Source organism: Triturus cristatus, chromosome 10, assembly GCF_964204655.1.
Source record: "Triturus cristatus chromosome 10, aTriCri1.1, whole genome shotgun sequence".
NCBI classification, from domain to species: Eukaryota; Metazoa; Chordata; class Amphibia; order Caudata; family Salamandridae; genus Triturus; species Triturus cristatus.
Window position 1 is genome coordinate 308,475,822 of NC_140593.1, and position 15,120 is coordinate 308,490,941.

Below are 15,120 nucleotides of genomic sequence, written 5' to 3' on the forward strand. Positions count from 1 at the left end.
CGCAGATGATAAACTCCAACCGAGGGAGAGTTCAGAAGTATGATTTAGGTCTCCCCCTGTATACATCTCTCTGTGTTTTTGTACCTGTGTTCCCATATTTATGCATATTTTTATTTAAGGGCTATTGTACCCACTTGAGTGAGAGTCTAGGTATGCACAGTTTTATTTGTCAGTGTTTGCGTATGTGTTCATCTATCACATTATGTGTTTACATTTTGGTGGCTTTTACTAGTTATGCACGTGTACATGACTGTGTGAGGTTATATACAGGTAATCATGTTTATGTATGCTTTGTTTTGTGTAAGTGGAAAACAATATTTAAAGTTAAAATTGTGTCTAGCAATGCTTAGGAAATACGTGCCAAAGAGCAGTTGTTTAAGAGGCTTTTACTTATAGGCTGCACTGTAAAACTCACTTACAACCCAATTTATACCTTGGTGGGCGGACATATCTCTATCAGTGTGGCAGAGTAAATTAGTCTGTTGCCCAGCGGGCGATCATTTCTGAAGCCTTGGCTGGTGCCGCCGTCCCAGTGATTTCCTGTCAATGCGTTTTTAGGCTTGATGCACGGCTCCGTCAACATGACGCAGCAGTCCATCAAACATATTCTTTTTTTTTTCAAAAAGAAAATCTTGAAACAGGATCTTGTTTTTGGAAATAAAAAAAAACATTACCACCTTTGCTATAGGATTTTTCTTCTATGGCGAGGGAGTAATTAATAGTTTCCACTGCCCCTTACTGCCAGTGTTTTCCTGGCTGTGACTGGCAGTGAAATCTGACCACTATGTCCTCTCATCTAAATTAGGAGGGTGGACTACAAAAGGCCATCAGAGGGGTGTAACCATGGCCGGGTTGGAGTAGTCTCTGCCATGATTACACCAAAGGTCTGCCCGCATTTAAATTGGGCGGGCAGACCATTATGTTGGCGTTAATGATACTCTGTCGCCTTTGAGATGGAGTATTCTTACCACAAACATATAAATTGCCCCTTTAGTGTTGTCATAATGAAGAAGTATGGGAAGATTCAGTTCAATACTAGTGTTGCAGTAGGGCGCTCCTTGGGAAAGGTGAGGTTTCATTTGCCTTCATGGAACTCTTTGTCATCAGGGTACTCTGCTGTCATCTGCTGCTGGAGCCTACTTTATCATCAAACAGAAAGACTGCAAGCCCATATCCAGCTAACAACATAATAGCAAGCCCATCCATAAGAGAAGAAAACAGATATTACATGAATAGCTACTTAAAGTCTTTATGATCTGACATATACTACAACAACACAGGTAGCCTTATTTACCCTTCTAAAGTTTTTTAATTACATTTTGTTTATTCTTAAAATTTGGTGATGGTCAAATGTTTCCAGTGCTTAATTTGAGCCTGTCGTTGGAGGTGGGGCCCACCAGCATTTATTTTTTGGGGCTGTTACTTATTTTTGACAACAGACTTTCACCATGAGCAAGAGAGAGAAAACACAAAAAGGGGGAAGAAAGAGGAAGGGAAAGAGAGGAAAATAGCGACAAGGAAAGCAAGGATGACACGAAAAAGATCCTTAAACATTGATACAAGAGGCAGAGTGTGTCTAGTGGTGGAAGAGGGACGAATGATTTGGAATCTAGACTACCCAGCCTTGGTATTCGTCACACCTGCTTTTGATTGAGAGGGCCATGCGCATCTGTGCAAAACTTTGGGCTCTGGGACTTTTTATTTTACAAATTTGATAGACTTCTAGCCACAGATTCCTTACCTTTGAATCTCCCCAGGCATAATACTGGATCCAGAAGATTTTCCATGAGCAGTACCCCGCGCGCTGGTAGGTGGTGTTGATTGGCTCCACTCAGCTTTGTATGTGCCAGAATCTGCACATGCAGATTTTCTAATGCTAAAATGCAGTTGGACGAATATTTTCTAGGGCTCTGATTTTCTGACATACTTCTGTAAACTAATGTGGATTCATGAATGCTGTAAATCTACACTAAAGCAAGGACATATAACATAGGTGCACTTTTGAGACTTTCTCTAAGAATTGGGTCCTTAATTAGCTCTGGTGTTAACCAAGACCATTTGCTTTTATTAAATTACATCTCTCTCTATATTGTCTGGCTTCAATGTAAGTGACAGCATTCTGCTCCTTCCCAAGGAGCATATGAGCCCAAAAAGTAATTTTGTTCAGTGTCAGGGTATAATGTGGCAACATGTGTTTTTGAAATTTTCTTTTTTTACTTTTTGCCAAAATTTGTTATGACGGTGGGGACCTGGCAACTTCGACAACAATACAGTTTTACAGAAATCATGTCAAAAGGAGACAGCCATTGACAAAACCAAAAGGCTGACCCCCAATATCGGACCTATTGAATTTGCCAGTGCTTGTTTATTTCCATGTTACCCATAACCTTGTTGAAACAAGTTACACTGACTTTCTATTATGTATATCTTATGTAAATAATCACATCCATCTACATATTTTGCTAGAAATGGTATCCAACATTTCACAGTAGTTTAGCATATGTTTTATTTTCATAGTTGCATTTTTTTGTGAGCATTTTATTTTGAAAGCAACAACTCATACATCTTGCTTCAAACTCCCGCAAATATTAGGAGTGTTGCGGGGATTCTGCACATACACAGAACTATGCGCAGCAAAACAGGACGGTGTACAGGGGTTGTACCTTCCTACCACCTGAGTACCCAAAATCCCCAAACTGAGTAGCTATAGTGTCTCATTTGTTCTCCTACTTAACCCTTTTGATGCGCATGACGGAGCGGTTCCATCATGCACGTCGGTTGCGCTGTGCGCATGACGGAACCGCTCCGTTATGGCCCCGCCCGCGCACAGAACCTTCAGCACAGCGCGGAAATCCGCGCCGCGCTGAAGGGGTTAATCACGAAGCTACAAATGATTAGACAACCCAAAACACAACACTCCCGACTCTCTCAGGAATCGCGGTAGCTCACTCACTCGTACTTGTCCACAATAAGGATTGTCAGAGTCACTGTATAGTTTAAAATGTTTATTTTAATTATCCTGCTCTATAATGCAGTATACAAGCCACTACCAGCAGCGAAATACATAAGCCCAAAACAATTAGCATTGTTACAATTCTATAGAATATAAAGGGGGATGTCATCATATACAGACAGTGAAAAAAGCACTATAAGGCCTAACCACCCTCCCCTTGGTAAGGTTGAATTTTATTATATAAAGGAAGATATCTGGGCTTTGTCAGCAGACCCCAAACCTTAGTGCCTAGATGGAATTTTACATCATAGGAACAACATAGATGTTCTCCCTGGAAAGGTCTCTCTCCAAATGTGTGTTTGAACAACATGCATCCCCGTAATATCAAAGCACGAGTTTCCAGCAGTGCAGCTGTGTTTAGCATGTTTTGTCTAGGTGCTAGGGACTGACCAGAACAGAATAACAAGGGACATTGTTTATCGACCTTGCACATCGTGTTCAGACTAAACTCCAGGAACTAGCAGAGAACGCGAAAAGCAGACAGTTCTCATGTGGAAGACATAAACAGAGTTCTGCAAAATAAAGTCATGTAGTAACGTGCGCAAAAGCAGCATCATGGCAGCAGATCTCAGGCTAACTTAACAATGTCTACAATGACACTAATAGCCATAAAACTGCATCTAATCGGAGAGCATTCTGGGAGCATTATATGTAACCTCATATTGTAAACGTGTGTACACATCTTTAGACTGGCACAACTGTCTGTAGTGCAGTCCTAGCTTACAACATTTCCATAGAGTGCTCACCCTAATAATAAAGGCTTTGCATAAATGAATCATAAATACAAGTTCAAACAGCATTAACGTATGGACATAATATTTCCTTTACCGCAGACAATGCCCTTCCCTGATCCATATTGTGGTACTCTAAACTGGCAGCCAAAGAGTTTGTACTGCAGGGGTTGGGTCTACTTGACCAAAAAACGAAATAAACATGAAAACTTGTTGTCCTTGACCCCACACAATATGTCCCGGGCATGACTATTGGAATTCCACTCCACTGCCGATGTTTCAGCCTCTATCCTGGGTTTTGGTGAGACTGACTCTACGGCCGCCGGTCTCATGGCCTGTATTCTGCAGGTGACGCTTGCCAGATGGCATATACAGCTCTGCAATGGTACCTGAAGTTACATTGGGTGGAGCATCAGGGGAGTGTCTCTGGCATGGTCCAGATCTCGGAGGGAACTGCAAAAGACTTGCAGTGTTGGCTAGCGAACTGTGATTGGATCACAAGCAGACCCCTCTGCCGTCCTCAACCAAATCTCACAGTAGTGACAGATGTGTCACTCCTGGGATGGGGCAGCCATCTGGGATAAGTGGAGATCAGAGGACTCTGGTCTCCGGCGGATCCGTGCTCCACATCAACATGCTAGAGCTTTGTGCAATTCGACTAGCATTGAAAGCCTTTTTACCCTCCATTAAGGGAAGGCTTGTGCAGGTGTTCACGGACAACACCACCACCATGTGGTACTGCAATAATCCAGGTGGGGTGGGCTGGTGGACCCTCTGTCAAGAGCCCTGAGTCTTTGGACATGGATGGAACAGACGGGGATTACCCCTGGTTCAGCACTCGGCAGGTTCTCTGAATGGCAGAGCGGATGAACTCCGCCGCAGATACCTAAAGGATCGCAAATGGCATCTCCATCTAGAGGTGGCACAAGGTCTCTTTGAGCAGTGGGGAGATCTTTGGTTAGTCCTGTTCCACTCTGCCAAGAAAGCACAATGTCACCAGTTTTGCTTGCAGGAGTTTCCAAGGCGGCTCTCGCTCAGAGACACTTTTCTGTCTTGTTTTGCTTTTTATTCTTACTCTTTTCCAGCAGGGCTTTGCTTTGGGAATTCTGAAGGGTTATCTTTCTGCTTCGTCTGCCTTCTTGAGGCTGCCTGACCAACCCTCTTTATTTAAGTCCCCTATTGTAAATAGGTTTTTGAAGGGCCTTGTACATATACTCCCCCTTTTCCTTTTATTATGCCGCAATGAGACCTTAATTAGGTCCTCACATTCTTGATGTGTGCTTCTTTCAAGCCTCTTCACAATTGCCCCCTCAGGCTGCTCACCATCAACACGTTCTTTCTTGTGGCGATTACATTGGCGTGGAGGGTGAATGACCTGCAGGCTTTATTTTCCAAGCCTCCATTTTTATCAGTTTATTCAAACAAACTGGTACTTCACACTAGACCTCTTCCCTGCTGAAAGTGGTGACACCATTTTATGTGGGTTAATCTGTCACCTTGCACACCTTACATGCTCCTCCACATTCATCTAAGGAAGAGGAATGGCTCTACCACCTGGACCCAAACGATGTTGTTGTTCTACCTTGACTGCACTCGAGAGTTCCGGGTGGACGACCAAACTCTTCATTGTGTATGTTGGTGAAAATAAAGGTCGGGCGGTGCAGAAAAGGACATCCTTCAATGGGTTGTTCTCTGCATCAAAATCTGCTACACACTGGCAAGGTAGCAGCTTCCTGAATGCTTATGGGTTCATTCCACCAGAGCTAAAGCTGCGACCACTGCGTTAGAATGTGGCGTCCCAGTCTTGGGCATCTGTCAACAGCAACATAGGCTTCCCATCACTAATTTACCAAGCATTACTGCCTGGACAGTCACGCCTGCAGGTATGGGCATTTTGCCAGTTCGGTCCTGCAGGACTTCCTAGTTTAAATTTGTCAGCAGACCCACCACCCGGGCTGGTAGTACTTGAATATCTGTTCAAAGGTGAACAAGTTACTTACCGTAGGTAATGCTTCATCTGGTAAAGACAATAGTGAAAGATTCCTTACCGACCCACCCATCCTTACTGTTCTGTGAACAGATTTCTAGTTACTTACATTCGGAAAAGCCTTATCTTGTAGAGACAATATCCAAAAATTCCTTACTAGCCCACCCATCCTCCCCTTCCTTCGGACTGATTTCTAGGGGCAGGGACGATCCCTTTCAGGGTCCTAGTTTGGACACACCAGTGTCAGTGCAATTCATAGCTCTGATCTTTTGGAGTGGAAAGTCATGAAAAGTAACTGACGTCAGCGCGCCAAGGTGAGGTCTTTATAGGTGATGCGGGCGTCACTTTCGGCGTGGCCGCTGCACAGAGCTGATCGAAGCCACCTACCATCGTGCAAGGGTACTGCTCATGGAAAATCTTTCATGTGCAAGAGTCCGGTGGAATCCAAGGGTGTATTCTTAATGAGAAGAACCTGCAAGCAGAGGGGACAAATTCTATGCCACTTGGAGGTGACCAGGAGGGACAGAAGAGAAATGCCCAGAGATGACGGATGGTTCAAATGAGTTGTCGGTGACCTTGTCGCTGCAGCTGTGAGGACCAGGCAATGCAGAGGAAGACCAGGAGCCATGCACAAGCTGTCCCATGTCTTAAGTCGAGAACCAGGGGCTCGGTGTCCTGCTGGCGCACCAAACTGTCTTGGCAGCTACAACAAGGAGTGGAAAGTGAAGAAGGAGCAACGTTGGTACCAGCATGGTCCAAGGTACCCACCACATGTAGAAGAGTCAGAGCAGGCTCCAGGCAATCAGAGGAGCCCACTGAAGCAGGAAAAGACTCTCGAGATGACCTACAGGCACAGGAGTCGCAAGAGGTCCTCGAGCATCTCACTAAAGATGAAGGCCCACAGTTCAGAGGATGCAGTGAGGGTGCTGAACTTGGCACGATGAGATGCTGGAGCTGCTTGTAGCCCGAAGATCTCTGGAGTGCAGAGCCAACAAGCCTTGGCAAAGGCGAGTCGACGCAGTGCACAGAGGTTCAGTCCCAGCGGTTCTGACGAAGGATGCTGGCCTCAAAATTGTAGAGAGGACAGGTTAGGCCTCGAGGGAGTTGTAGAACCACCACCTGTGTTGCTGAGCCTTTCACAGTCCGTTGGACGTCAGCAGCAGCAGACCCGTCAGCGGTGCCTGCAGATGCAGGGGAGTGACTCCTTCACTCCAAGGGAGATTACTTCAGGTGTTCTTGATGCCCACAGGTCTGTTGAAGATCCTGGAAGAAGCACAGAAACAGACGACGAAGAAGACTTGCAGAACAGCGAGGCCAGGAGCAGCAGGAGTCTCCCTTGATGAAGTTTTGGTTCCAGACAAAGTGCAGCAAAATACAGGTCTTCAGTACGAAGCGTGACGTGTTTTCAGGCTTGAGTCTTGTCACACGGCGAATCAAAGAACCCACCCACAGGTAGGCCCTTCTATACCCTAAGAACATGAATAGGACGACTCAGGGGTCCTTCAAAGAGGAGGGGCTGGACAGAGGGGAAGATAATCAAGTGTTGTATGCCCAGCTCAGCAGCAGGAGCACAGAATCGTGTCTGGTGTCGGCAGCTGCACTAGCTTGCTAGCAGACCGTGGAAGGCTGTTACTGGGAGTACTGGTTGCCTATCAGAGGAGCCCCCCCCCCGCAGTGCATGGAATCATACTTCCAACACCGGTAACAGTGTTGAGGTATGATTCTAACATGTTTGATACTAAACATGTCCAGGTTCGGAACAGCCACTATATATTTAGCCATAGTGAAATGACGGCGACGATATGTATCAAAATGGCTGACCGCACTTACAAAGCCTGGAGAATCAACTCCAGGTAGGTTTGTAGGGGTGTCCTGCTCATGCAGGGGCACCCACACACTTGTACCCCATCACCCTGCCTTCAGGATTGAAAGGCCTCCCTTTGGGGTGACCTATAGTGTTAATAAAGGCTATCACTCATCACTGTCTGCAATGGTTGGACAGCAACAATCTGTTGCAGGGCAGGCCAGTCCTGGATTTCGTTCCACAAGTGACCATTACCACGAACGCTTCCCTCACGTGATAGGGGGCACATCTCCAGAACATCACTGATCATACACTCCAACAGACATATCACATAAATTACCTGGAGTTGTTAGCAGTCCATTTGGCGCTAAAAACCTTCTTCTGCTACATTCACCACAAAACAGTCTTGATCAAGACAGACAACATGACTGCTATGTTCTACCTTCAGAAATGGGGGGCACTCCCTCCTCCCAGCTGTCGAATTTGATGCAGGACATTTGGTGATGGCTGATTCACCACAACATCTACCTCCTAGCAGAGTATCTTCCGGGAGTGGAGAATAGCTTTTAAGACCTGCTCGGCAGGATACAGCAATAAGTCCACGAGTGGGAACTCCTCCCAGGAGTCCTGTTCCACTACTTTCAGCACTGAGGATTCCCCGACATAGATCTGTTTACAACCGCCAAAAACAGCAAATGCCCAAGCTTCGCCTCCAGGTTCCCACACCCACAGTCCAGGGTAAATGCACTGTAGATGAACTGGTCAGGGATATTTGCCAGTGCTTTTCCACCTGTCCCACTAATTTCATTTGTGGTAAGGAAGCTAATTCAGGTGGCTCCCACATGGGCCAGACAACCTTGGTTCACTAACCTCCTAGACCTATTGGTAGTTCCTCACAAGAAACTCCCCAACAAGCGAGGCCTTCTCACGCAAAACCAGGGATACTGAGACATCCCAATCCAAACAGCTCAACCTAGCGATCTGGCTCCTGAGGTTCCAGAGTTTGGAAACCTAAATTTTCCCCCTTAGTGCATGGTCATCCTCAGGGAAGCTTGTCACCCCACTACTAGGGTTTTATTTGCCGCATAGTTTAAGAGATTTGTCCACTATTGTTTACCCAAACTAATTGTTCCTCTAAAACCAACAGTGCAAGACATTGTCTGCTGTCTGTTGTGCTTGTAACAAACAGGTCTGGCTTATACATCTGGCTGTGGTAGCAGCATACTTAAAGAACATGGAGCACTCCTCCTTGTTCAGAGTTCCTGTCATCGAAGTTTTCACGGAAAGACTCAAATGGTTATCCCTCCCAGGATATCCACAATCCCATGCTGGAATCTTAATATAGTCCTTACAAGACTTATTGGGCCCCCATTTAAGCCCCTTCATTCATGTCCTCTACAATTTCAATCGTGAAAGGTGGCCTCTTAGGTGCCATTACTTCCCTTAGACAGGTAAGCGAAATCCAAGCCCTCACGTTAGAGGAACCTTTTTTTAAGGTGTACACTGACAAGATAATCCTTAGGACTAATCCAAATTCCTACCCAAGGTGATCTTCTCTTTCCACATTAACCAGACAATTGAACTGCCAGTGCTCTTTTCGCACCCCAACTCAGTAGCAGAGCGGGCACTTCACGCACTAGATGTAAAGAGAGCCCTCGTACTACATTGATAGGACAAAACTATTTAGTAAAACGCAACAGCTATTTGTGGCTTTTTCAAAACCACACAAAAGTACTGCCATTCCAAAAGCAGGAATTGCTTGTTAGCTACACAGATGTATTCAAACCTGCTATCCAAAAGCCAAAAGGCAGCCCCCTGCTCTGCCAAAGTCTCACTCTACACGTAAGAAAATCAGTTTTAGTGGCATTCTTAGGCAACATTCAAGTAGTTGACATCTGAAAAGTAGCCACTTGGTCCACATCGCACACGTTCACCAAACATTTGTTGTGTGTACGTCCTAGTTAGACAGCAAGCCCAAGTGGGCCAAGCTGTCCTACGTACACCAAGCTGTCCTACGTACACTTTTTCAGTGTTCTGCAACTCCCTCTGGCTAGTCGCTGCCTTAGAGTGGAAACTGCTTTACAGTCTATGCACAGTATGTGTATCTACAGCTACACGTGCCACAAATGGAACATTTTACTTATCGTGTAAGAATCTGTTCATGGCATGTACTACTGTAGATTTGCCTGCCACTCGCTCACAACCAAGCCCTCTGTCCATCAGCTACTCGTACCTTCTTGGCAGACGTACCACGTGCTTGCTGCATATCTTTTGCTGCAAGCAATCCGGTGATTTTATCCTTTATCCTTTATACAGACACTTCATTAATTGTCACCGTGCATCACCTTCCTAAGTCTAACCTTTCGCCATTTCATGGTCGAAGTGCACTCAACCACATGCATGTTGCGTCTGCTTCACACCTTGACTGGCCCACGGCTGGCACAATGTTTTACGGCTCCGTATTAGACGTTCCCTAATCTCCTCCCTTTTCCTCGTTTTCCACAGGCTATTTTCATTGATTCAGGCTTGCACCTTAACTGTCCTGATGATGATCCTATTATTGTTTTTAAAGGATCGAAACGTCGTCGACTAATGTAAACAGTTTGCACGTTAATCGCACATGATAAAAATAGTGCAGTTACTGTTTTTCTAAGCTTGTTAGAAATTGTGCTCAATATTCTACAAGCTACCCCGTCTTGCATGATATGTTTTTGTTCTAAATGTATTTGTCATGTGTTCATGTGTTCATGTAGGATACAGGATTCTGTCCCACATAATTGCTAATTTGTATTTTTGTTCTTTGACATTTTTGATTTATTAAATTGATTGTCCGGCTGGACACTCGCATTATAGTACTGATTCAAGTCTATAATTATCCTATTTATTTAACTGTTGCATTTAAGGACCACTGTTCTAATACTAAGTAGATTTGCCTGCACCACCCTCCTCCCCGGAGAGTTGCCAATAACTTTCCTTTACCACTGTTCTTTTCCACTGCATGGACATCTTTGTGCTTTCTAATGCTCTATTTCCATTCTCACCCACTGAACGGGAAAATGATCTTAACCATAGAGTTGATGCCCATGCCCTGTGCCAACTAAGAAGAGTTACTATACCTTGTGACTCAAAAGACTTCTTCGAACAAAAACAAGTTGTACATGTCTAAGTCCAACACTAAATGGCAGAAGCATGTACAGCATATGAATCTACAGCACTACATGCAACAAACAAATGCCTGAAAGGTAAGTATCATTTTCCTTTTTGACACAAAGATACACATCACCAAAGTAGTCGCTAGCATCGAAAAGGAGTTACTTTGTTGTTGTCTTATGAGGAAGTGGCCTGCAAGATAGTCCATGCAGGACAACTCACGGAACCCTTCCAAGTGAGAACTGGAGTCCACCAGGGTGGTTTGCTCTTACCTTTTCTCATTCTGCTGCCCATAGACTGGATCATGAAGAAATCCAGAGCAAGGAGAAGAAATGGGATCCAATAGACACCCTGAACGCAGTTCGACGACCTGGACTTTGCAGATGACCTAGCCCTATTCTCCCATACCCATCTGCAGATGCAAGAGAAAACTGACAATGTGGCAGCCATATCAGCACAAGGTTGAGGCCTTTATCTACCGTGGAAGTGTCATAGACAAGCCGGGTGGCACAGAAGCCAATGTCAAGTCAAGAAACAGCAAAGCAAGGACAGCCTTCATTCAGCTAAAGACTATCTGGAGCTCCAAGGACCTAAAGCTACAACCAAGATCTGCTTTTTAAATCACCATTGTAAAAGTGGTTCTTTTGTATGGAGCAGAAACTTGGAGGACAACAGTGATCATCACGAAAGGAGTCCAGACCTTCATCAATACCTTTCTGATGAAAATCCTCCAAATCTGCTGGTTAAACACCTTCAGCAACAACGATCTATGGCAGCGGACTTTCCAACTCCCTGGGGCTGGATAGGTCACCCTCCTCAAGCGTGGATCAAACACCACCAGGCAAACACTGACCTGGAAGCCTCGAGGGAAGAGGAAAAGAGGAAGGCCAAGAAACCCATGGCCCGATGCCTCGAGGCTGATTGCAAGGAGATGGGTTACACCTGGAGTTAGATTGAAAGAAAATCCCAGACAGAGGTGGATGGAGAGTCCTGGTTGATGGTTTATACCCCAGGAGGGGTATTAGACATAAGTAAGTTCAATGGCCCATTAGGTATGATGGTCCCCAACTAGAGGGTAACACTGAACAGAAAAAAAACAATAACAACAACATACATATGAAGATTAAGATGTCATTTCCTATTTCCGCTGTCCTCACTGGCTCACCTCACCCCTAAAGAATGCATTACAAAACTGAATATGAGAAAATCTATGAGACGAGGAACAGGCAGGGCCCCATCACAGTGTTCTCCCACACCACTGGCTTCCCTCTCAGGAGCCCTGTCAAAGATCAAAGCATCACCCCTCCAACAGGGACCCACTACCCAGCTGTCAGTATTTCTTTGAGGCTCTTTTGCATTTGGGATCAGACAGTGGCTTTTTTGTCGGTTTTGCTCCCCTGGTTTTGTTTGGCCCCAGCCTCTGCTTTCTGCCCCCCCCCCCGCCGGTTCCGATGGCGACTCTAGTCAGATACCCTCTTTCACAACTCAAATGGTTCTTTCATGCCCTTGGACATGGAACTGTAGGCCTGTTGGAAATGCCCATCTGTGCCAAATCTGTGCCAAATCTGCTGTTTGTTCAGTTCCAGGGCGTAACTCTCTCCAACGCTGAAGTGTCGTTGCTGAAAGTTTGTGCTATAGTGAAATGGTGTCGTCACTGAAGGTGACCTGAGCCTCTTTTCATGCTTTGAGGAGGGTGTTTTCCTTTTGTATGTGATGTATCATTTTGACTTCACTATCTCTGGGTTTGGCCTCCATTTCCTTAGAGCGCATCTCCACTACACGCCCTAACTATTTCTATTAAAGTGCTCTGGTCAGCAGGGAGGATTTCCCTTAATAGGTTCAAGAGGAACAGATAGGTGCCTTCTCCTTCTGCTTCATCCTTAAGGCCATGTACCCAGATGTTCTTTCTAATCTCCAAGTCCTGGTATTTTTCTCTGAGATACTGGGTCTGCGACTCAAGCATCGCTATTGAGGAGTGCCTTATTTGGCTCATAGATTTCAGACGATTTTTCACTTTGGTTGTCTGCTGATGAAGTGTTTAAAGATTGCTGTGAAGATCTTTGATATATTGATGGAGCTCTGCGTGCTGGTAGGCCATTTCACTGAATAGCGATTTTTTAAGTTTAAAAGTTTAACTGGAATACTTCAAGGCAGTCTTCTAGGTCGGATTTTGGGAGTGCTGGAGGAATGTTGGCCGCCATTTCAGCCATTGTCTTGGCGAAGTTCATTGCAGGACCATTTTGAAGATAGGTCTCTATGAACCCTATGTTTTTCGACTTCACTGATGTGAATATGTCAAGACAGGATCTGGGAGCAATGCAGCCCAGCAGTTAAAACCATAATCAAAGTGGTAGTGGCACCATTGAGGGCCCTTGAGTTTGCTGATTTACTGCTGAGGTTCATGGTTGGGTGAAGCACTTCCTCGAATCCTCAGAAGGACACATCCAAAGGCAACATGGGGTGCCAAGTGAAGGCCAGAACTGTAACCGAGCCCCCTTAATATCCAGAGGGACAGCTACTCCGCCAATGTTAGGTTATCTTAAATCAAGTCCCCTCACCTTTGTCCTTGCATCCCCCCTATATTGCTGGCACTATACGCTAACATCATATGCATTATACAGGAATGGCTCTCACTGCCCCCAATGTCCACCACCCCCAGTGAGGACTACAGTGTCTCAATCCCACCCTCTCCCTCGGTGCCTCTTAAATGGTATGCCGGGCACTCATGTGGGGGCAGGACCAGGTTTGTGGCTCAAAGTGTGTGTAGGACAGGGGGCGTGTATTCCCTGGTCTTCTTTCTCCCTGCACACCTGGCTAAATCTCTATGAAGGCTAGACCCTACCCAAAACCCTTGCCTGAGGAAACCCAGCTAAGATCTTTGGCCATGCTCACTCTCCAGTGGCCCCCAGGCATGCTCTCCTCACCTGGTAACTACAACGCTGTGATGCACACTTGTCCTCTGGACTTTCCCCCGTTTGCCGGCCCACCGTGTGACATGCTATCTCATGCCATTATCTTTGCCTTTGACGGGGATATGCGAGCTCAACCGGTTCAGTGGGCTGACTGGGCCCTGTCAGAACAGCCAGGCACCTCGTCCCAGCATAACATGTTAGGCCAGGGCAGCATATCCACCTGGAGTCTTAAATGGGGCCAGGCCAAGCAGTCAAGGTCAAAGCATCATGCTCGAGCTTCCTAGTGTGCTGTCATCTTCTTTGGAATTCCCCTATTGGAAGGGTTTAAACCTGGGTTGTAACCTGGAAAATACAATCAAAAGGGATTTTACATTGTTAACGTTGAAAAACACCAAAGGTAGTGGTTTTACATCAGATCTACATGCCAGACACCATAGGAAGGGACTAGCTTTACATTATTTAACAGTGAGAATCCCACTAGCACAATATTTCTTGTTCAGGTGGAGCAAGATAGGTCTGGGTTTCATTGTGTACATTTGTAATTTTATGTTTAGAATTTAGGGGAGTGTGAATCTGTAAAATTAAAAACACTTCCTCAACATTGATTTATTAAGTGTTTTTGTGTTCCTTTAGGACACTGTCATGCAGTTCAGATGTTGTATGTCTCTTATCATTCACCTTTAAGCTTGCTTGTCTTTGTTGCAAAAATGTCTAAAACTTGATAATTTTGATGCAAGCGATTGAAATATGTGTCATTCTTTTCCTTCAGTTATCCTTGGCTTTATTGACAGGTGATCCAACAGTACGTTGGGGCGATAAATCCTACAATTGTTTAGCATTTGCCAATGGGACATTTGGTTCAAACTCTGACGTAAGTGACTACGCATTGAGTTTTTAACCCAGTTCTGGCTCAATAAATCGCACATTTTAATTGACATGGTTATAATTCATGTAGCGCAAGTTGATTTCAATACCGTTTGCCAATGTATGGAGCCAAAGTTTCTAGCAAATTACTGGACATCAAATGTTTTCCTGTAGATACAAATAAAAATATACATTGTATTTTTCTACAATGATCTTCAATTTTGATCTGAAGCTGCTATTTATGTTGTCACCTCTTGAATTGTTTTCTTGACCCTTTTCAGCCAGTTTTGTTAGGATTCAAGATTTTCTGCTTTAGTAGGCATTGAGATACCTATCACATGGCATTTAGGGCTAATGTGATTCAGTGTGGTCTTTAACATGTAAAATAACAGACATTATCCTGTACAATGGCAGTCAAAAATATCTCGATTTATCCTGATCCATTGAGTATTGCAGTTTTTGCCTTTTTTAAAGCATTTATTATTTCATGCATCCACATGCAGGCTTTCATACAATATAGATTTCAAATCCTCACTCACTGTGCCCATTCAGCTTGTAGCTAAGTCGAGCGTGAGTGAAGTCACATACTTTCCAATGCTCTATTAGAGGGTCTGTGAACTTGCAGCCAATTTCATTTCATGGATGGCTTTGCAAACGAG

At 44.9% G+C, this 15,120-nt stretch overlaps 1 protein-coding gene across 2 annotated transcripts in view; it reads left to right on the forward strand.

The window, feature by feature from the left end:
- The window catches only part of LOC146789357 (peroxisomal carnitine O-octanoyltransferase-like), a 569,137-nt gene that overhangs the window by 383,211 nt on the left and 170,806 nt on the right, over positions 1-15,120 (forward strand). For both annotated transcript variants that reach the window (XM_085631299.1, XM_085631298.1), the window contains exon 9: positions 14,367-14,468. In XM_085631299.1, the coding sequence (XP_085487425.1) occupies positions 14,367-14,468 (102 nt within the window). The remainder of the gene's footprint in view (positions 1-14,366; positions 14,469-15,120) is intronic.